This window comes from Monodelphis domestica, chromosome 5 (assembly GCF_027887165.1).
Source record: "Monodelphis domestica isolate mMonDom1 chromosome 5, mMonDom1.pri, whole genome shotgun sequence".
Lineage (NCBI taxonomy): Eukaryota > Metazoa > Chordata > Mammalia > Didelphimorphia > Didelphidae > Monodelphis > Monodelphis domestica.
Genome location: NC_077231.1, coordinates 24,992,261 through 25,012,895, shown reverse-complemented (window position 1 = coordinate 25,012,895; position 20,635 = coordinate 24,992,261). Strand labels below are relative to the sequence as shown.

At 49.8% G+C, this 20,635-nt stretch overlaps 1 protein-coding gene across 3 annotated transcripts; it reads right to left on the bottom strand.

Moving 5' to 3' along the window:
• Positions 1 to 1,345: 1,345 nt before the first annotated feature.
• Positions 1,346 to 20,560, bottom strand: AVIL (advillin). Of its 3 annotated transcripts, XM_001364499.4 has the most exons (20): positions 20,120 to 20,560; positions 18,765 to 18,856; positions 17,457 to 17,531; positions 16,633 to 16,829; positions 16,307 to 16,415; positions 15,877 to 15,987; positions 15,197 to 15,399; positions 14,607 to 14,685; positions 14,406 to 14,504; positions 13,784 to 13,937; positions 13,588 to 13,688; positions 13,187 to 13,324; positions 12,936 to 13,094; positions 6,568 to 6,747; positions 5,020 to 5,165; positions 4,719 to 4,863; positions 3,657 to 3,845; positions 3,400 to 3,468; positions 2,583 to 2,708; positions 1,346 to 1,970 (listed from the first exon to the last, which is right to left on the bottom strand). In XM_001364499.4, exons 1-20 carry the CDS (start codon positions 20,238 to 20,240, stop codon positions 1,857 to 1,859), a joined length of 2,607 nt encoding a protein of 868 aa, XP_001364536.3. In that variant the 5' UTR covers positions 20,241 to 20,560; the 3' UTR covers positions 1,346 to 1,856. The 3 variants fall into 3 exon arrangements, with proteins under 3 accessions (XP_001364536.3, XP_056653685.1, XP_056653686.1); XM_056797707.1 differs by lacking the exon at positions 3,657 to 3,845 and having other exon boundaries at positions 18,765 to 20,260; XM_056797708.1 differs by lacking the exon at positions 1,346 to 1,970 and having other exon boundaries at positions 3,310 to 3,468; positions 18,765 to 20,262.
• Positions 20,561 to 20,635: the final 75 nt, after the last annotated feature.

Sequence of the window (20,635 nt, the reverse complement as noted above, 5' to 3'; positions counted from 1 at the left end):
CCTCTCTTTTTCACTCCTTTAATTTATTCACACTAAGCTAGGAGGGCTGCCAGATCCCTCATCCATTTCTCCCCAGAATTATCCTAATTCACCTCTACTAACATTGACTGTCCTTGTACATGGCACTACACCAGGTGCTAAGAATACAGAGACAAAAAAAAAAAGAAAAGAAACTATCCCCATCTTAAGAGAGCTATTGTGTTGTTTTTGTTTTTGTGGGGTGATTGTGGAAGGGATGTGCAGATTGAGCCAGTCCCAGAGTACACACAGGGTGAAAACAGAGACCTGGAGGAACTCAGGAAAGGTTTCTTGTAGAAAGCTGGAGATTTTTTTAAACCCTTACCTTCTGTCTTGGAGTCAATACTGTGTATTGGCTCCAAGGCAGAAGAGTGGTAAGGGCTAGGCAATGGGGGTCAAGTGACTTGTCATACAGCTAGGAGGTGGCTGAGGCCAGATTTGAACCTAAGACCTCCCGTCTCTAGGCCTGGCTCTCAATCCACTGAGCTACCCAGCTGCCCCCTATAAAGCTGGAGATTCTAAGTGGCAGAGGTGGGGATAGATTATATCTTAGTATCTTTGCTTCTCTGCATGTCAGATTCAGAGAAATCTGAGATGACTGTATGAACTACTTTGGAGTAAAATAAATAAAACGAGAGAATGTACACTAGTGTAAAGGAAAACAATGTCCAAAAATCTGTATTAAGAGGAGATGGGAGACAGCAAGTCAAATGAAAAGAGGTAGAAGGCCAGTTCAGTTTAATGGCATGTGGTGTGCTTGGAGTAGCGATAGGAAATACATTTGGAAAGGAGGCTGGGAGCCTGGTGGGATCTCCAGCAACAGGCTGACCTTTGAGTTTTATCCTAGAGGCGATAGGAAATTTGAGTAGAGGTGGGTTGTGATTAGATATGTGTTTGGGAAAAGCAATTTGGCAGCTGTATGGAGGACACATGGGAGAATCATTTTACTACTTTTGTTTGTCATTTGTATCAACCTCTAAGGTTACACATTTAGGTAGATGTAATGTCATCAGAAACAAATGAAAATGAAATTTGTATTAAACTTGTGATTCTTTCCCACCCGAAACTGATTCCAAATAGGGAGTTCACTAGGAAACGTGGTTGTTTACAGCATCTTTGAAGATATTCTTTAGTGGCCCACATGCAGATGTGTTGGACTTATTACTCCGATGAATACCAAATGGCTTCTTGCTTGCATCTTTTGGTATGGCCAGGATGTTTGTTTTTTAGACAGCTGTTGGGCAAAATTTGTTCTTCCTATGCCAATACAGATGTTGGTCTCTTCTTATTCCCACCACCCTAACCTTCCCAGTACAAAAACATTCCACAGAGGTGAAGTATATGCTTTATTTGTTATATGAGCAAACACAAAATGCTATCATTCCCTCATCTCATGGCTTTAATTTAAAAAGATGTCTGGGACTTACCCAGGAGGTGTATGAAAATTGCTTGCAGACTTCAGTGACTTGTAGATTAAGTATTTTATTTTTATTTTTGGCATTAATGATCTCGATATCTAAACCTCATGTCCAAACACCAAAATTAAAGCACTTTCTTCATTATAACTTTTTAGGATTGAATAGTTTGTTGCATGAACTATATATGTTTTTATTTTTCATCTCTAAATTCGTGCAAAACAGAAATCAGAATGGATAGTTAAACATATTTAAACAACTAAATATTGGCAAGAATATTCACTGTAGGTAACATGCACTTTGCAAACTCTTTTGCTTCTATAAGTAACCAAGTACATTGTGCTAGGGATTTCAATTCTTCCCTCATAATTGGCACTGTCTATTCTCTAGTATTACCTAAAAATAGACATTTGCTTCCATTCTTTAAAAAAGCCCCTTTTCTTTCTTTAGGTTGAGCTGTTTCCAGACAGGCAAAGCAGCAAATTTCTCTCTCGTGATGCCAAATACAGCCACAAAGTCTTCATCAGAGAGGTAATTCTAGGAGAGAGAAAACAACATTTCTGACGAGACTGGAAGATCAGGGACATGTTAGTGTGGAAGGAAGTGATTTTGTTGAGTGAAGCTAAAGTATCTCCTTTATTTATTGATTTGTTTATTTTTAAACCCTTACCTTCTGTCTTAGCATCAGTACTTTGTATTGGTTCCAAGGTAGAGGAATGGTAATGAGTAGGAAGTATCTGAGGCCGCATTTGAACCCAGAACTTCCCAAGTCTGGGCCTGGCTCTCAATCCACCTAGCCACCCAGCTGCCCCCTAGACTTTATCTTTTTGATATAAATTGTTAGTAATCTGGAGTCCGATTTTTAGCCTGTAGAAGCAGGCAGTGTCTAGTCTTGTCTCATTGTCTGAGCAGACTAGCTTGTCCCTAGCTAGATAGTATAAAAAATGGGTTATGAATGATACATGACTCAACATTGTCCCTTCTCATGCTGATGCTTCCGGTCTAAGTGGAGTCCTTTAGCTGCTTTAAAGGGATTGATGATATGACTGCAAAATTATAGGAATGACGGGTCAGACGTCATTAGAGATATTCTTTCGGACTGCGGAGAACTTGTTTTTCTGCCTAAAAGAAAGTCCTGTAGCCGCTGACCTCCTTTTTGGCAGGGTCTACATCCTCCGGCAGCTCCTGGTCCTGATTTTTCAGTAGGACTTCCAGAGGGTAATATTTTTGCTCACCATCAGCAGCGCTCAGTAAGAGGGGAGCCCTGTGCATGTCCTAGAAAAAGAGATTTGCATGTGTTGACAGTAAAGAATCGTTGCGAGCCCCCAACTTCCTAGCTGCCTCAACAGCCGTGCTTTCCTGTTGGAAGACCGCATCATCTAAATCCTGCTCTTGGTCCTGGCCACTCCTGCCCTTCCTGCTTTGGGCCTCGCCGCCAGGAGTCGCCTCCGTGCTAGTGTCTGCCCACCCTGGTGAGGCGGAGTGCGAGGCTAGTTAAAGTCACGTTTAAAGAGTGTGTCTGGTACTATGGATTTGAGAGATGGGGAGAGTAAAAGACAGTCTGGCAGAATATTTGCTTTTGGAATACTTAGCCTGACAGTGAACATTTTTGTGGCGACCCGTTCCCTCTCGTTGGAGCTTTTTAGTTCAGAGGGATAGAAGTAACTTAGGGTGCTGGGTGGATTGTACAGCAAAAGCAGCCGGGGGCCGCGGAGTCAGGGAGACCCGAGTTCAGTTCTAGCCTCCACACTTACTAGCTCTGTGACCAGGCAAGTCACGGGTCCTCACCTACCAGAGAAAGGAATAAAAGGAGGACCAAGAGTCGCCTTCTGTAAACCCAAAGTGCATATAATGGCTGACTATTACTGAAACACACCAAGCAAGGGCAACGCGTTTTCTTTTAGAGTGGGCTGGCCTAGGCTGGCCTGGCGCGCTTCCCCGTTGGCATGTCTTGGGGATGACTCACAGCAGCGATCTTCACGATTTCGGCAGGGTCTCCCAGCTCCTCCTTCAGCTGCTCGTAGGACGTGCCTTCCTGGGGGAGCAGAGAGCACAGAGGGTGAGCAGCCCACGCAGCCTCTCTGGAGAGCCGTTTCATTAGCACAGCAGTGCCAATCCACCTAGAGCAATACTTAAGAGTAACGTGGCAGCACCGCTGTGGGGAAGGGGCGGGAGGGAAGGCAGGCCGCGTGCGTCCCCCCAGAACAGGCCGCTGGCTCTTACGCTCCAGCTATGAGGGTCCCAGGCCAAGAACCAGCCTGTGAAGATGGGGGGCTCGAAGCCCTGTTTGGTGATCAGGATAGGCGTGTCCGTGTCCCGGCCACTGGGGTGGGTGTGCAGGTACTCCCGGGCTGAGGCGAAGGCGCCCTCTTTTTCCGCGGCATTAGCTTGCGCACCAATCCACAGGAACACCTGGTGTGCAAAAGGTTCAGTAGCTGGTGTGTGGTTGGCCTTGAAGTCAGGACGGCTGCCTCTGACGCACCATAGCCGGGTTAACCGAAGTAAGTCGCGTATCTGTCCGTCCGTCCGTCCGTCCGTCTCTCTCTTACCTTCCGTCTTAGGGTCAGTTTTAAGACTAAGACTAGGGAGGGCTTAAGGGATTTGCCCATGAAATGTCCGAGTTCAGATTTGAACCCGGGTCCTCCTGACTCTAACCCTGCACTCGATCCACTGTCCCCCAGTAGCTTGCTGAGAGTGTGCGTTACAGACAGCTGCTTATTTGTATTGGTGGAAGAAATTCCATCCAAGAGATCCTTTTATGGATGGAATTCTCAGGTCTGGACCAAAAGAGATCTGACATATGTTATAACTGGGTAGACCCTGCTGGTCACAAAGGGCAGAACCCTTATTTTACAAATGAGCTAGTCAGGGTCGAGGCGGGATGTTAACTTGGGTCTTGTCTTGCCAGGCCCGTAGTTCTTTGCATTGCATATACGACATCTTAAATCTATGTGTGACACCGGCCTCCTCCTGGGAGTTCGTGTGCTCCGGAAACGTACACCTTACGGATGAAATAAATAGAATGAAGCCCCTTTAGGTTTGGGGAATTTGGGACTTATGCTCCTTTTAGTGGAAACAAGATCTTTCCGTAAGATAACTTTTATAGAGCAACTTGTAAAAATTGTCACGCTGCTAGGCCTCTTGGGCCCCTTACTGCCCTCTTTCACCTTGGAAAACTACAAAAATGGCAGCTTATTCCCCTGACCTCTGAAGTGGTTCATTCTTGACTTTTGGGCAAACAAACCAAAGTGCACGAATCTTTGTCATCCGTTTTTAGGCCCTTACCTGGTCCCAGGTATCCAGGAGCATCACATCACCTGGGTTCAGGTCATCCTGTGTGAAATCTATGATCTCAGTGACAACGAACCTCCCAGTCTTATTGGAACACTCAAAGAGCCGGGGCTGGACATCGATAACTTCCTGTTGGAGTCTACAAGGTACAGTGATTATGTGAAAGCAAGCTTACTTGAAAAGTAATTTTGGAACCGAGACTTAAAATATCATCATCTCAATATGGTACGTTATTTGTTAATCTTGTGTCCTTTGTAAAGCAGTTGAAGGGTGATAAGTCTGAGCTCAAATTCACCTTTTGTCATTGGCATAAGGGACTTTCCCTCCTAGTGAGTCCCAGAATGCTTCTGGCTCCTGTCCTTCAGCCACGGTGTCTTCAGTGCCATCACAAAGCACTCCGGCTAACTCCTTTGCCATTGTTCTTTCATCACCACTGGAACCCTGGGGTTAGAATAAAAACAAGAGAGCCTTAGCTTCTCCGGTGCTGCCTGTCGAATGAGAAACTTTGGGGACCTAACAAGGACTAGGTATAAAGTCATAATCACCAGTGATTGGGAATATGGTTATTTTTATCTGTCTGCAGTGCTTTGAAAGAGAAACTTGAATGTGGAGGTTATTTGAAAGAGAAACTTGAATGTGGAGGAATGAATCTAGACAGTTGTCCCTTTATATAAATTTACATTACACAAACTTGACTTTATGTAAAGAATTCTGAAAAAAATTCTCTTTCTAAAAAACCACATATAGCGCTCTCCCTCTCCTTCTCTCTCTCTCTCTCTCTCTCTCTCTCTCTCTCTCTCTCTCTCTCTCTCTCTCTCTCTCTCTCTCTCTCTGTCTCTGTCTCTCTCTCTCTCTCCCTCCCTCCCTCCCTCCCTCTCTCTCTCTCTCTCGCTCGCTCATAAAAAAGGTTTTATAAAAACTTCAGATGAAAGTAGAAGAATGGTACATTGTGAGACTGCCATCACTACTGGCTTGGCTTGAAATTTCCAGCAGTGAGAGAGACCTTTGCCTTGTTCCACCCACCAGCCTGTGGGTCTGGCCCCTGAGTGTCTTCTCTTCCGTGCATGCCTGTCTCAGTCCTCTGTATGTTCCTCCCACCCTTGATTCTGTTCTTTGTCCCGACCTGTCCTGAACTGGGTGCTGGCCCTTTCCCTCCAGGGTGAGCAGCCCCTTTCCTGCCTCCTTCCTTTCCTACCCCATGTCTGCAGGCAGATTTGCAGCATATAAAAATTCCTTAGGGAGAGGTCTTAATGGACCACTTATGCAAAAGGAGGTCTGTAATAGAGTCTTTCATTTACAAGATAGATTGACATATGCTCTGTTTGCCTTGGTTTGATTTCACTAGCCATTATTGTAACTCTAAAGTCATTTTTAAATGAGAATGTGAAATAGAATTGGGGAATAGAGATGATCAATTTACAATTGTAGCTATAGTATTACTAGACTGTCATTGTAACTGAGATTGAAAGATTTTCATGTCCAGCTTTCATCCTCATGAGGAGCATGGAACAGAGAGGGCAGCTGGGTGGCTCAGTGGATTGAGACCTAGAGACAGGAGGTCCTGGGTTCAAATCTGGCCTCAAACACTTCCTAGTTGGGTAACCCTGGGCAGGTCACTTGATCCCCATTGCCTAGCCCTTACTGCTCTTCTACTTTGGAATCAACACACATAATATTGAGTCTAAAAACAAAACAAAACAGAGTTTGGTGTGCTATAGTGTTTCCTTGGCCTTGTGGTGTGAGGTTCTGATGAAAAGTAATTATAATTGCCCATTTTTTCTTTGAGTTCCTTTAATCTTGCTGTTGGGAAGGAGAAAAGGAGAAGAATACCAGATCATTTTACCTTTCCATACCAGAGGTAGTGCTCATTTTGTGTCTGCAGCAGAAAAACATCATTGGAATTCAGGGAAGAGGCAAATGCTGGTACCTCCACAGCTTTGGTGTTGGATTTGTCATTCCCTCGGATCTGGAAGAGTCTCACAGGAGGGTCAGGCTCAGCACTTGCCTTCCTGGATGTGCCACCCTAAGAAGAAGAGAAAACCATTTGGGCCTGTGAGTTCATTGTATACCTCTAGTTAAGGATGCAACAGAGAAAAAAATAGCCTCCATTAAGAGGAACAATAGAGATCAACAGCATATCAGATTAGTGATGGATTTAGAATATTAAAAGTTTGTTGCCTAGAAACTAATTGTGAGTTCCTTAATCATTAAGTTTTTATTCAATACCTATTATGTGTCTAGCTCTTTGTGAAGTACTCCTGGGGATGCCAAATAACAACTGCTACATGTTATGTATGTGTTAGGCTTCCAAAGTGGTTTCCATTTAGCATTTTGTGAAGTATTAAAAATATTATTCTCACTTTATAGAAAAGGAAAGTAAAGCCCAGAGAATTTAGTTCATTTCTATGAGGGGTACCTGGCTTATAATGTCAGGATTGGGAGTTAGATTCGTGTCTTTCGCCATCCCAATGCCAGTATTCTTTTCTACTGTGCTGTGCTACCTATTTTAGTATATTCAATAAGAATTCTAGCACAATAGTAGAATAAGTGGATGCAACTAATCCCAGCTCCCTGTTCCATCAGAAATATGACAAATGCATCAAATTAAATGAAAGAACAACCACAACCAAAAAAGAGCGGAAAGGAGAGAAATTCTCAAAGGACAAGCCTCACAGGGAAATTCATATTTTAGAAATGAGATAATAAAAAAACAGCAAAAAATTGAATAAGTAGTATGAAGTAAAAGCAAAGCTAAATCTCCAGAAAGAAAGCATGTAATTATAGCAGTAACATACATGCTTCTAGAAGAGGGAATAGATATATACTATGAATCTTCAGGTTGGTCTAGAGTCACAATACGATATAAGGGAAGAACTTGCATCTATAAAATTAGAAATAAGACCATTAGAGAGAGAATTCAAGACATGAACACAATAACTGACAATAAAGAAAATACAATGGAAAATTTCAGTGAAGCAGTGAAGAGGATTTCCAGTAAGTAGAATGGATGAGGAAGAATGAAAACATTCTGTGATGGAAGAAAAAAATAGCAAAATTTAAAAAATAACAAAACTAGAAGAAAACTTCAGCTCCCTATAGATCAAAACAGTAAATATAGAAGACAGAATTTGTTGAGATAGTCTGAGAATTACTGGTCTCTATGAAGAAACAGTTGGAATACTGTATTGAAGGAGGTAATTAAAATTGCTTTGAAGTACTGAAAACAAAAGGCAGAATATACATTGTCAAAATCCACAGGTTACTACAGGGAGGAACCCTAATTTTAACTCACCTAGAAATGCAGTTGCCAAGTTCTAGACCATCAGTGTCAAAGAGAATCCTGCAAATTGCCTGGAGGAAGCAGTTCACATATCAATAAGCACCAATTTGACTTGGGCAAAACTACTCATTGACAGAAATGAAAGAAGCTGGAATAAAGGAGATTGGCCTGTAACCCCAGACTACCTGTCCTAAAAAATGGAGGTTATGCTAGCATGGGGAAATATGATGCTTTAGTGAGGTCTGAACATGTATTTCCTGCTAAGAACTTAAATTGAACAGGGCCTTTGACATCATTTGAGTAAGCAACCGCAGCTAATTAGAGTGACTTAGTTTTGAATATAAGTAGTGAGTACGGAATGGCAGTCTTTTTGAGCAGTAAGGAGGTAACTTTTAAGGCATACCCAGTAGGAGGGTCATTGAAAATAAGGGCTGGGGAAAGAATCCTCTGAAATGGGAGCAGATAGAACTGGACCATCTGAAGAACAAAGGTGAGATGGAGGGAGAAAGCGATAGATTGTTTTTAAAAGTTGGGCACAACTAGGGAAGATAGAATAGAGGTAGGAAATAGAAGAAAAAGGGTGATTCTTAAACTACATGCTTACCTGGGGACAGATTTTTAAAAAATTAGAGAATAATTATATAATATGCAGTTAGCTCTTGTTCTGTGTAAAATTGCATTACATAAATTTGACTTTACATAAAGAATTCTGAAAGAAGTCTGCATTCCCCCCCAAAATACCTTTGTTAACTTTACAGAAGTAGTGTGCCCCTGGCACCATGTGTCAGCCCCCTCTTACTGGGTATGTGGCCCCCTTTCTTGCCTGCTTCTCTGCAGGCAAATTACATAAAGTTGCTTTTCCTATAGGATGTGGAATGGTCCACTTACATAAAGTGAGAACTGTCTGCAGAATAATACAGAATTATTAGATAGATAAGATTTACTGTGTTTAGCTACAACTTGGTAGGGGAGTGTTCTTTCTGCAGGGAGATATGACTCAGTTATTAAACAAAACAGCGGGCTGGCACTATACTCTTAAAAAGGAGGGAGGGCCAGGAATAATATCAAAGGATCTAATGGAGGGAAATCTGTCCTAACTAGACGGATCATACCAATAAAAAGGAATCTAAATACTGAATAGATTAGAGAATAAAACCTGATAATTTGATACTTACATATTTAAAGCATAGAGACATATGCAGACTCAAAGGAAAAGACTGGAATTCTTCAGATAGATTTTTATTTTATTTAATGAATTAATTTATTTTAAACCTTTACTTTCCCATCTTAGAATTACTACTGGGTATTGGTTCCAAGGCAGAAGAGCAGTAAGGACTAGGCAATGGGGGTCAAGTGACTTGCCCAGGGTCATACAGCTAGGAAGTGTCTGAGGCCAGATTTGAACCTAGGATCTCCCATCTCTAGGCCTGGCTCTCAATCCACTGAGTCACCCAGCTGCCCCCAGATAGATTTTTAAAAGGCAGGATTTCAGTTATGCTTTTGGGCAAGCAATAGCAAATGTATAATTTAGAGCCTCCAAAATTAAGCTAAATAATTAAAAGCATGTTAGAGAATGAAAAATATTAACATTAACTATATGTATCCTGATATATAGCCACTAAATTCTTAAAGCAAAAGCCATCAAATAACAAAAGACCTAGACTATTTTAGAAAGCAATAATGTTCTCTGTGTGAGTAATCCAACAGAAAGACAGAAATTATAGACTTGGACAAAATGTTAGAAAAACTGATTTGGCCTAGCTGTAGATATTTCAGAGTCAGACCCTTTAAAAATGAACCTTTCTTAGGCTCCTGCAGTATTTACACAAAACCCTGTCATATGCTAGGGCACCAAGGACTTACAAACAAATGTAGACAAAAGACAGGATTATTCTATCAGTTATAGAGCCTTAAAAAAGAACTAAACATGCTAAACAAATCTCATCCTAAATAACGAGTAGGTCAGATCAGGGGGACAATGAGAAAATCTTTATATGTTTAATGGACAAGTTTCTATTTGGACCTTGAAGCAATAGGAATCCGCCTTGGGGGACGGTCTAGAGCTGGGAGATCAACTAAAAAGCAATTTGCAACAGTCCAAGCAAGACTTTGCAAGTATATATTTTCCAAAATGAGAGGAAGCTGTACATAATAGAGGTTTATAGTTCTATATTTCAACCCTTTTCTCTTATGAATATGGAAACACTAATTTTATTTGGTATGTTAAGTTCAGAATAAAAAAGAATTAAAATAGTCCAGGTGAGAGGAAATGATGACCACGCAAGTAGAGAGGAAGGGGCTGTATGGAAGAGATACTCTGGAGCATATACTCTCAGAGACAGACAGAATACTAAAATGGAGTATGGAAGAATAAAAAGTCAAGAATACCTAAGAAAGTGCTTAAAACAAGCTCAAATTTTAAAGCGGTAATTATCAAGCTATTTGCTAATAAATAAAAACAAATTAATCAGTGGAATAGTTTAGATAAGCAAGTCTTTGGAATTAGTACAGTAGCATCGTCTTTATAGACTGGGGAAAGAATTCTAAAGCAAGTCCTGCTGGGAAAACGGAACTGCATTTAGATAAGAAAGACTGGGATCCTGCCACAGGCTGGATAACTGAGTTGAATATTTGAGAATCGATTAAAAAGGAGAACAGAAGTTAGATTGTTCACCACTATGGAGAGAGGGTGCTGTCGGAGAATATTGTAAAAGAAACTGGACTACTTCGGTGATGTAAACATAAGCTTTTACATCAAGAAAAGAAATAACAGCTAGAATAAGATTTGTTTTAAACTTGATGATTTCATTGGTAAAAGGAATTCTGGGTGAGGGTAAGTCCCTCTATCAGTGCAGCCCAGCAACTCCTTTGTTGTCTGAGACACACAGTATATATCAGAGATAGGATTTGAACTCGGATCTTACCCTGTGTCACACTGCTTCTGAGACGAAAAGGTACAGAATGGGAAAAAAACAGCACAAGATATCTTTCAGAAACCTATTTCAAACCTATGGGTAATTGATATGAATCTGTACAACAGATAAATGGTTAAGAAATAAAGACAGAATTTTCAAAAGGAGAAACTCTCACCACCCAATTTTAAAAGTGCTCAAATCCATTTGTAAGAAAGCTAAAATAAAGCAAACGACACTCATCAGATGGGCGAATATGGACTAATTCAGTGTCGGAGATGTGGGAAAACGATCCCACCACGGTGTGTGCCCAGAGGCAGCGAGTACCAGTGTATGAAAGGATGGCAGTGGCTGCGCAAGATGCTGCGCCCAGAGGCTGGCCCCCACGTGGCGGTTGTCCGCGTCTTGGTGACCCCGTTTGGGATGTTCTTGGCAGAGACAATGGAAGCGTTTGACATTTCCTTCCCTAGCTCATTTTTTAAAACATTTTCAGAGCTTTTTTGTTCAAACGTTTTTCAAAAGAAATTAAACAGAAAAAGCTGACCATCGAATCAGATTTACAGTTCAGAAATGTCTTTTGGCGTTTAACAACAAGTCCGAGGAAACCAAACTACAGTTATCTTGAACCGGACAAATGACTTACCACTGGCCAGTTTGTGGCCCTAGTAGAACAAAGACAAAAAATTAACTCTCTTGATCCCATCTCTCTGATCGATCTCTAGGGAAATCTTTTTTCCAATCTGTACAAAGTCTTTCTCCATCCATGTTTTTATAATTCAATTTCCCTAGCTCATTGGACAGTGGAGGAGAACTGAGGCGAAAGGGCAAAGCCACTTTTCTGGGGTCGCTCAGCTCCCCTGCTGCCCTGGGCCTCGTGCTCCGGAGTTCACAGAGCACTGCCATGGCGGGATGGCCAAAGGGGCAGACCGAACAAGGCACTGCGGAGCAGTGGTGGCCGCGTCAGCCCTCCGCGTCCTCCAGCCGCCTTCATCGGCGGGTCCCTTTGAGGGATTTGGCGGCCAGGATGCGGGCCTCCTTGGCCACCAGGTGGCCATAAAATCAGATGTGGCTCGGCTCCGGGTGGGAGACGCTCCCCAGGCACTCTAGGGCCAGCCAGACCGTGAGGAGCGCTCAGGGACACGGTCCCCGGCAGCGAAGCATGAGCGCCCCCCTTAGAACAGTCTTGGTTTCCCCGGAGCCCTGCTCCTGGTAGAGGCCCCGCGGTTCTTAGGAGCAGCGAGGCAGCACGGGGGAGCATGTCAGGCCTGGGCTCCAGTGTGGCCTCAGACCCTTCCAGCCCTGGGGCCTTGGGCAGCTCCCTAGCCTCGCTGCTCTTCTGCCTTAGAGCCAAAACTTCGGCCAATTCTAGGACAGAAGTTAAGGATTAAAAACAGTTTACTGAAATGAGTGAAGAGCTGGGACTTGGAAGGACAAGGATTCGGACCTGGAGTGGGGAGGACCTGGATTCAGATCCAGCCTCAGACACTTCCTAGTGCTGTGCGACCCTGGGCAAGTCACTTCCCCTCCGTTGCCCAGCCCTTGCCACTTAAGCAGAAAAGGATGGGGTTAAAAAGAAAGTTAGTCAGGGGCCGGTGGCCAATTCTTCCTGTCCAGCCCAGGTATAGAAAGATGGAAGGAGAGGAAGAGAATGAATTCAGGCCGAGGTGCCCGTGGCCAAGCGGAAGTGCAGGTAAAAGGGCGGGGATGGAGATAGAGATTTGTTAGTCGCTTTCCGGGTTCAGACCCTTTCTGGCTCTGAGACCCTGGACCAGTCACCTAACCCATCTGCCCAGCCCTTGCCCTTCTGCCTTAGAGTTTGTTGCTGAGACAGAAAGTGAGGGTTAAAAAAAGCCATTGGAGTTCATCAGCGTTGGAAAGATGGATCTGACAGGCCGGCGCACAAGGATCGACGAGCGCGTCTTCCTTCCGCTGTGCCCAAGTACTCTTTCTGTCTCCTTCACAGACCCTCCCCTCGGCCCGGCCAGGGTCATTTTTCTTGGGGGGGGGGGGAGACGTTACCTCAAAAATGACCAGCTTTCCTTGGAAGATGGCCATGAAGTGGCCCGGCTCTTTCCCCATGCTGACCAGCACCTGCACCGGAGCGCCCCCGTACTGTCTGTCCAGCTCCACGGCTTGGTAGGCCGAAGCCGCCAGCTCGTCCTTGGAAGCGTGCCGGCCCTGCCGCAGACAAAGGGGGACAGCTGTGTCGTGGGAGCGCCGGGCCCTGCTCATCCCCCTCGAGGGATCGCGGGGGAGCTCCGGAGCTTTACCTGCCAGATGTACAGGATGTAGCGGGGCTGCGCGTTCACGTGGTACGTGTAGAGAACTAGGTAGCAGTCTCCGCCGTAGAAAAAGCCTTGCCAGCGATCCTCCACCGGGACCAGCTCCAGGTTTTCGATTCTCCAGACCTAGACAAAGGAGCGGCAGCCATTGTGTGGGCGGAGCTGCGGCAGGCCAGGGGCAGCCGAGCACACCCAGCATCCTGGGCCTTTGGGCTGCGGGGCATCTTCGGGTGTCCACGGCACCCTGAGGCGCTTCTCGTGCCCAGGGCAGACGCCGATGTTTCTAGAAAGGGACTCCTGAGGTCTGAGACTTGAAAGGGGGGACCCCTCGAAGCAGGCTCTGCTAAATACCCTCGCTGCCCTCCTTCCCTCTTGAGCTCGCGCCTCACCTCGACGTTTCCGCTGCCATCATCGACCATCCTTTCTTGGGCCGCTACATCGGGCTTTGTGTGAAGCAGAGTCACGTCAAACTTATCCTGAATGACTTTGGCTGCAGAAGAGATTTGGGGAGACGTCCAATAAGGGAGATGCCACAGGCACAGCGCTGCCCTTCAGCCGCCGAGGAGGCTGGGCCGAGAAGCTCACCAATTTTATTCATGCTGAAGCTTTTCCCCAAGCCCGAGGTCTGGTCCTTCACTGTCCACTTCTGGAACAGCTGCTTAAACATGGCCGACTCGGCCCCGTCGTTGACCGTCTCCACATTGGTGCTGCTTGGGTAACCCTTCATCTGAATGAAGCCCTGCACCCGGGAGAGACGCGTTAGCCATTCACGGAAGCTCTGTGCCGCCGGTGCCAGGTGCTCAGGCCGTGACGCACCTCTTAAAAAACGGGGCTTTATCCTGCCTTTTGTGGAGCACAGGCCAGATTTCCCTGCATGCCCCGCCCGTCCTCCCGGCTGATGCACTTCCAACTGCCTACGCTCAGACGGGCATCTTTCTATTAGGTGTCACGTTATTTTTTGGCTCATGCTGGACCACTGTGTGTGGACCGACTCTGTGCCCCCAACAGCCAGCGCGGCGTCCGCGACCGAGTCGGGACTTAGCCACTTGTCGGTGGATGGGCAGGAGCAGGCCATCTAGTCTGAGCCAGTTACGGGTGAAGACGCCCGTCCAGGCTGCCCTGCCCAGGGCTAGGAGGTCGGGGCCGACGGCCCAAGAACCTCTGACTCTGCGGGGCCCCAAACCCTTCGGCCGTCCGTTGCACCTACCAGAGCTTTAGACATAGCGGTCTGCTTCTCGGTCTTGGTGGCCCCCCTTCCTTTCCAGACGTAGATCTTGCTTCCACCATGGTCCAGGATGTAGCAATCCTGAAGCATTCACACGGACAAATGACATTTCAACCGGTTGACACAGCCAGAGAGACTCTCCGCTCGGCCATTCTCGTCCGAGCCTACCCAAGGCGTACTTACGTCATGATTCAGTAAATCTTGGACCAGGGGCCTTGTGGACACCTCTGCGACTTTCAGCTGCCCAGCGAAGTCAGAGACACTGGAGAAGGGGAAATGTGGGCTGACTTGGGCTCCCTTCCTCAGAAGGCTCACTCCCTGCGTGGCGCTTTCCTGGCTTTTTTTGGTGGCCAGTTTCTTTGTAGGGTTTAGATTATTGCCCCAAATCTATAGTGATGTACTTGGGCTTCATAGAGGGTTAACTTTTGCATCCTGTTTTTGATCGGTCCCTTTTTCCTGAGGATTCTACACCTTCCTCCCCAAGCCTTGTCCCTTCCGGCGCCCCAGGGACGGTGAATGCCCGTCTCCCAGGACTACAGTAGCTTCGCCCCGGGGAGGATGAGCAGCAGGAAGCACTAACACGAGATCTGTAGCTGGTGCTGCCACCATCGGAAGATGACTGCGTGGAGGAACACGCATGTTCGTTACAGATGCTGGGGCTCTTTGAAGAAGAATTGGGAGGAAACAGGACATCTCAGGACCCACTATGGAGATGGTGGAAGGTGCCTCGATTTATGAGGGGGTCTCTAGCCAGGGGTAGGGAAGAGCCTTACTGGTAGAGCGTGATGTTTGATTTCTGCTCTTGGTCTAGGAGCTCATCGGAGGTTGCAGACACGATCTGGGAACGTTCGCCCAGTGTATCCAAGAGGACCTTCATCAGATCTGCGCTGGCCGCCTCGTCGTCTCCCTCAATCACGCCGATTTCTGCGCGCCCCCCACGCTCTCGGTCCCGAATATCCTTGGCCAGGAGCATGGCCTGAGATAAAGCAAGGCCTTCCGTTTGCCTTCCTTAGCACAGGAGCTCAAGTATCGTGGAAGGAGCCATCCCTTAAACTCTCTAGTATATAATAGGGGTCTAACTGTAATCTCAGGGAAGACCGACACAAAGAAATAATAATGATAAGTAAGAGCAACCATCATAGCAACACTAATGATAATCACCTAGGAAGAAGGAAACCATATTTGGAAGATCCTCAGCCATATGCTGGGGGCTCCAAGGGAAAGAGAGACTTTCTTTGAACAGCACCCACAGTATCTTCATTGGGGAGTTGCTAGGGGGCTCAGTGGACAGGGCCAGGCTTGGGGGAAGGACTTGGGTTCAGATCTGGCCTCAGACATCTAGCTGGGTGACCCTGGGCAGGTCACTTGACCCCCATTGCCTGGCCCTCGCCAATACACAGTGTTGATTCTAAGATGGAAGGTAAGAGAGTTGTTTGGTTTTTTTAAAGCATACCTTCAGCCGCTCTCCAGTGTTGCTCTCGGGGCCGTTCCACTGGATGATGACTCTCCCGAGGTCCAGCAGGAAGACATCACCCAGATTAAAACTGTCCCAGGTCAGGTCCACCTACGATGAGAGATCGGTACTGCTCAGGGTAGTTATGGCTCCGCTGGAAACACGGCGCCCAGACCACCCCTTCCACAGAGCAAGCAGAAGGGACGGGAGCGCATCCGGTTAGGCAGACGCCATTCATCCTTTCGTGCCCTTTGCCGCGTCGGGAAGCCTGCGGACCCCCTCCTTCGCAAAGGAAGCCAGAGATCGTGAGACAGTCATGACAATATGTAATGCGCTTTCTTCCAAAACCTAGGTGGCGGATGCCGGCTTAAGGACCCTCGCCTGGGAAGTAAATGCCCTGCCCTGGGCAGCGGGGCCCTCAGAAACGTACCTCGGTGGCCGCTACGCGCCTCTTCCCTTTCACGTGCAGGAGACGCTTCACGCGGTAGGCGTTGGGCTCCACGTGGCTCATCCCAGAGGCCACCCCTCCCTTCTTGTAGCTGGGAGAGAGATGGCGAGCCAGCGTTAGCTTTCTCGGCGGGCCTCTCCAAGGCGGCCTACCAGGAGAGGGAGTCATTTCCCACCCCTTTGAGGCTCCTCCGGGGGGCTGGGCAGGGAGGGGAGGGCTGTGAGTGGTTGCTGCCATTGTCTCCCACCCGCCTCCTGTGGTCTCCCGCACGGGCCGTGCCCAGAGGGCCCGCTCCGATGTCTACTCACATGATGCCCTGTTTGAAGTAGCCCCGGAAGGTGTCCGATTCATGATGCTGAACCTCGCGGTGCTGCACGGGGCTGCCCCCCAGGTAGTCGTCCAGTTGGGTGGTGTAGATGGCGGCGCAGCTCTGCTCGTCTTGGGAGGAGTCCTTTCCGATCCAGTAGTGGATGTCCTGGGACAGGAGGCTTCCAGAGCTGCGGGTCTGAAGGCAGGGCGCCGCCGGAGGATGGCTCAGACGGGCGGCCATCGCGGGCGGCGGCCCTGCCCTGGAGAGGGCTCGCCGCGAAGCTGGAGGCGCCTTCAGGGTTGGCAGCGCCGCCGTGTTCTCGAGCAAGCACCCACTCAGCCCCTGGGCCGGGCTTCCCTCCCCGGGAGCCTGTTCTCCCAGCCCTCATCCCTCCCGTACAGTCTGCACGGTCCACTTGCACCTATCTAAGGGGCCTGTCTTGGAGGGAACTTCGGGGTCGGGGAGAGCAAGAGGACTTTCACAGAGATCCTGTGCCTAGTGGAGGGCGGAAGAGCAGGAGGGCGACGCGGCTCTGGGCACCGGGCCAGCCAGAGGCCCCTCTCTTCCTCACACTACGGCCTGCTGAGCCTGCACAGCTGTCCCCACTGGGCCAGATGCGCCTCTGGCCTCCTGCGGCCTTCTCCATAAAGCCCTCCCCCACCGCCCCCGCTCCCCGCCTTCCCGGAGCTCCCCAGCCCCCTGGGGCATGGGGCTTGCTCGCCACTTCTTTGGGGTCGGCCCCAGAAGCGGGCTCCGGGCCTCTGGGCCCAACCCTTTGGCAGGCACGGGCCTGCACCCCCCGCAGGCGTCCCCAAGGCTCACCGAGAGGACCACGTAACAGTCTCCCTCGTAGAAATGGCCGTGGAAGCTCAGGGGCACCAGCACCAGCTCCATTTTCTGCAAAGACGGAAAGGGCGTGAGGGCCGCGCCAGGCCGCCGCCCTCCCCACCCAAGAAACGCCCAGGGCCGGGGACGTGGGCCCGAGTCACGGGCCCAGGAGGCCACCCCAGCCTGGGCAGAGAACTGTTTGGGGCAGGCCTGGAAAGCTGGTCATGCCCCTGGAGGAGCCCCCGTGGGCTTCTGACTAATGGAAGCACAGCCTTGAGGCCAGCCTGGAGCTGCCCCGCAGATGGGGGTGGACGCCCTTGGCTGGTGCACCCGCAGTCCCGGCAGCCACAAGGCCCCTGAAAGGTCTACCCTTTGGGCAGCCTCTCCACGAGGGGGGGGCAGGGAGAGGAGGACCGGGTGGAACTCACATGACTATGAACAATGCACAAATTAAACGGGACAGCTCCAGGCCAACCCCAAAGCCTACCCAGGCCAGTGATGACAGGAAAAAAGAACACGGAAACCCACAACCTGGGGCCAGTTCAGTGGGTGGGGGAATGGGACCTCCGGGAGAGGCCCCGACGTGGCGCTGCCGCCGCCTCCTCTGTTTCTTAGCGGGCTGAGCTGGAGGCAGGACTGAAGGGGGGTGGCACAGGAAGTCTCCTGCCCCCCCCCCCAGGCTAAGCCCTGGGTTCCGGGGCTACACTGAAGGCCCTGGCGGGGGGCCTCCTCAGAGATGTGGGGCCAGATTTCAGTTAGTGGGGATGCTGCCTACGGGAAGTCTGCCTGCGTCCCTCCAACGGGGCCCTCTGGGGAGCACGTGGATCCTCGTGGGGGCCGTCATTAGAAATACCTCCTCAGAGTGGAGACCGATGCCCTTATCCAGCTCCCGTGGGTGCCGGGCCACAGTACATCCATGCCCCTTGCTCCCATTTTCCACTATCCTTCCATATGGAAGCCAAGGGGCGCCTCCAAGGACCAGACTTTCTGTCTGAAGCTAGTGTTCAAGAAGGGGGGGGGGAGCTGCTGGCTGGGGCAGTGAGGGCTTGGGGGGGCAGTGAGGGCTTGGGGGGCCCTGCTGGCTGGAGCAGTGAGGGCTGGGGGGCCCTGCTGGCTGGGGCAGTGAGGGCTTGGGGGGGCAGTGAGGGCTTGGGGGGGCAGTGAGGGCTTGGGGGGCAGTGAGGGCTTGGGGGGCAGTGAGGGCTTGCTTGGGGGGGCCCTGCTGGCTGGGGCAGTGAGGGCTTGGGGGCCCTGCTGGCTGGGGCAGTGAGGGCTTGGGGGCGGCTGGCCCTGCCCCCTTACCTCTATTCTCCAAACGATGACTCCGGGGTCATTGCCCACCGCCCTGAAGGCGCCGCTCAGAGCCATGGCTTTGGTCTTCTCCTGAAATGTAACTGAGGGAAAGGTCCAGTGAGGCGGGCCGCCCTGCCTTCACAGAAGGCTCAGGCCTCGTCCTTAGGGCAGCCAGTCCTGGGAAGCAGAAAGGGTAAGACGTCATCACGGCCCCATTTGACAGAGGGGCAGCCATGGTACCGGTCGGCCGCTCCCCGCTCTCGGGACGGCTCCCAGGGACTTGGCAGCAGATCTGGGTTGCACTCGGGACTTCTGGTCTCCGTTTCTGCCCTTTTTCTGCCCTTTTAAGTCTGGTCTGAAGTCAGCCGGGACACCCAACAAAGGGTCTCCACCAGGCGGGGGAGGGGAGGCCCAGCCTGCCAGCTTCTGCCCGGAGCGCAGGGGAGGACTGGGGGTGTCACAAGGGCTGCCGGGGAAGGTGTGGGTGAGTCAGGCAGCAGCCCCAAGATGGTGGTAAAGGCCTGCTGCCTCCTCTTTTCAGGGAGGAGAGGGCAGCTCAGAGGGGCCGGGCTGGCCCAGAGGGGCGCCCTGTCGGATGAGGAAGCTTGCGCTCCCCTAGAATTTAGCTGTGGATCTGGCACGCAGGCGCCATGATAAATAAGGATTTCTGCTCACCTACCCAGTGAAGGAAAGGATGGAGGAGCTCGCTAAGAAAAGCCACCCTCCGGGGACGGTCCCAGGGCTTGCTGAGCTGTTGCTCCGGGAAGCCAGAGCTCTGCTGCCGGCTTCTGCCCTGCCCCACCCCACTGGGCGCCGACTGTGCCTCCCCAGGGCTCCGGCCCTCAGTTTAGAGTGGGGAGACAGGGAAGCCCCCAGCAGGCCGATTTTCCAGCCCCTAAAATACCCGGGCCAGTTCAGAGGCGGACGGCCCCGAGGGACAGACTGGGGAAGGGGCTCCAGGCCGATGGTGTGACCCCGGGGGCCCTCGAGGATAGAAAAGTGCCCCAGAATCCCCCCACGAAGGCTTCCGAGGCAGACACAGACGGTTTTCCAGGCACTTCCAGAGCCTGGTTTCCAATTCTTCCTCCACCCATTGGCAGGGACAGGCCCCAGGATGGGAGTCGAAACTAAAGAATTCTTGAAGGCCCCGATTTCTGCCGCCCCCAAGCCAGCCTTCCAGCCCTTCCCAACTCAAGGTGTTGGGCACGGCCAGTTCCCTCTGCACTGAATCCCACCGTCTGAGCTCCCCGCCAGCCCTCCCGCCGTCCCCGCAGACGGTTCCCCTCCATCCTGCCTTTCACAATCTCTTCAAGACCAAAGCCCAGAAAAGTCACCTTGTGGGAGCCGCCGATGGCCAGCCTTACCTGGTCTCTGCCCAGAGCAGGGTCCTCGGTGTTCCGGCCAGCAACGACCCAACCGTGCACAGCCCGGGGAGGGACCCGGCGCCTGCTCTTTGCCCAGGATGGCGAGCCCACAATGGCTCATATTTGCTTATGTTTGCACCTGAAGCGCATTTTGTCAGGCCTGGCCAATCACGCGCGGGCTGGCCCAGGCTCGCTGTGCGCCTATTCAAAACAGCAGCCCAGGAGACTTTGAAAGGCTCTCTTCTCCTCAGCGGTTCCACACCCTATTCTAATTGATTTTTCTAAAGTGCACAGCCCATCAATAATGCAGGAAGCGGGGCGGAGTGGAGGGCCAGATATGAAATTAGCCATATCCAAGATGGGAGGCATGGAGCTGATGGGAACCAAAGGGACCAAGCTCCCAGGAAGGCCGCGTTCCCCTCCCTCCTCGGGCTCTCAGTCAAGAGCAAAATGGGTGGGAGCCAGATGGGGGGGAAAGGGTTCAAACAGGTTGCTGGGGTTGGGAGAAGCCCACGC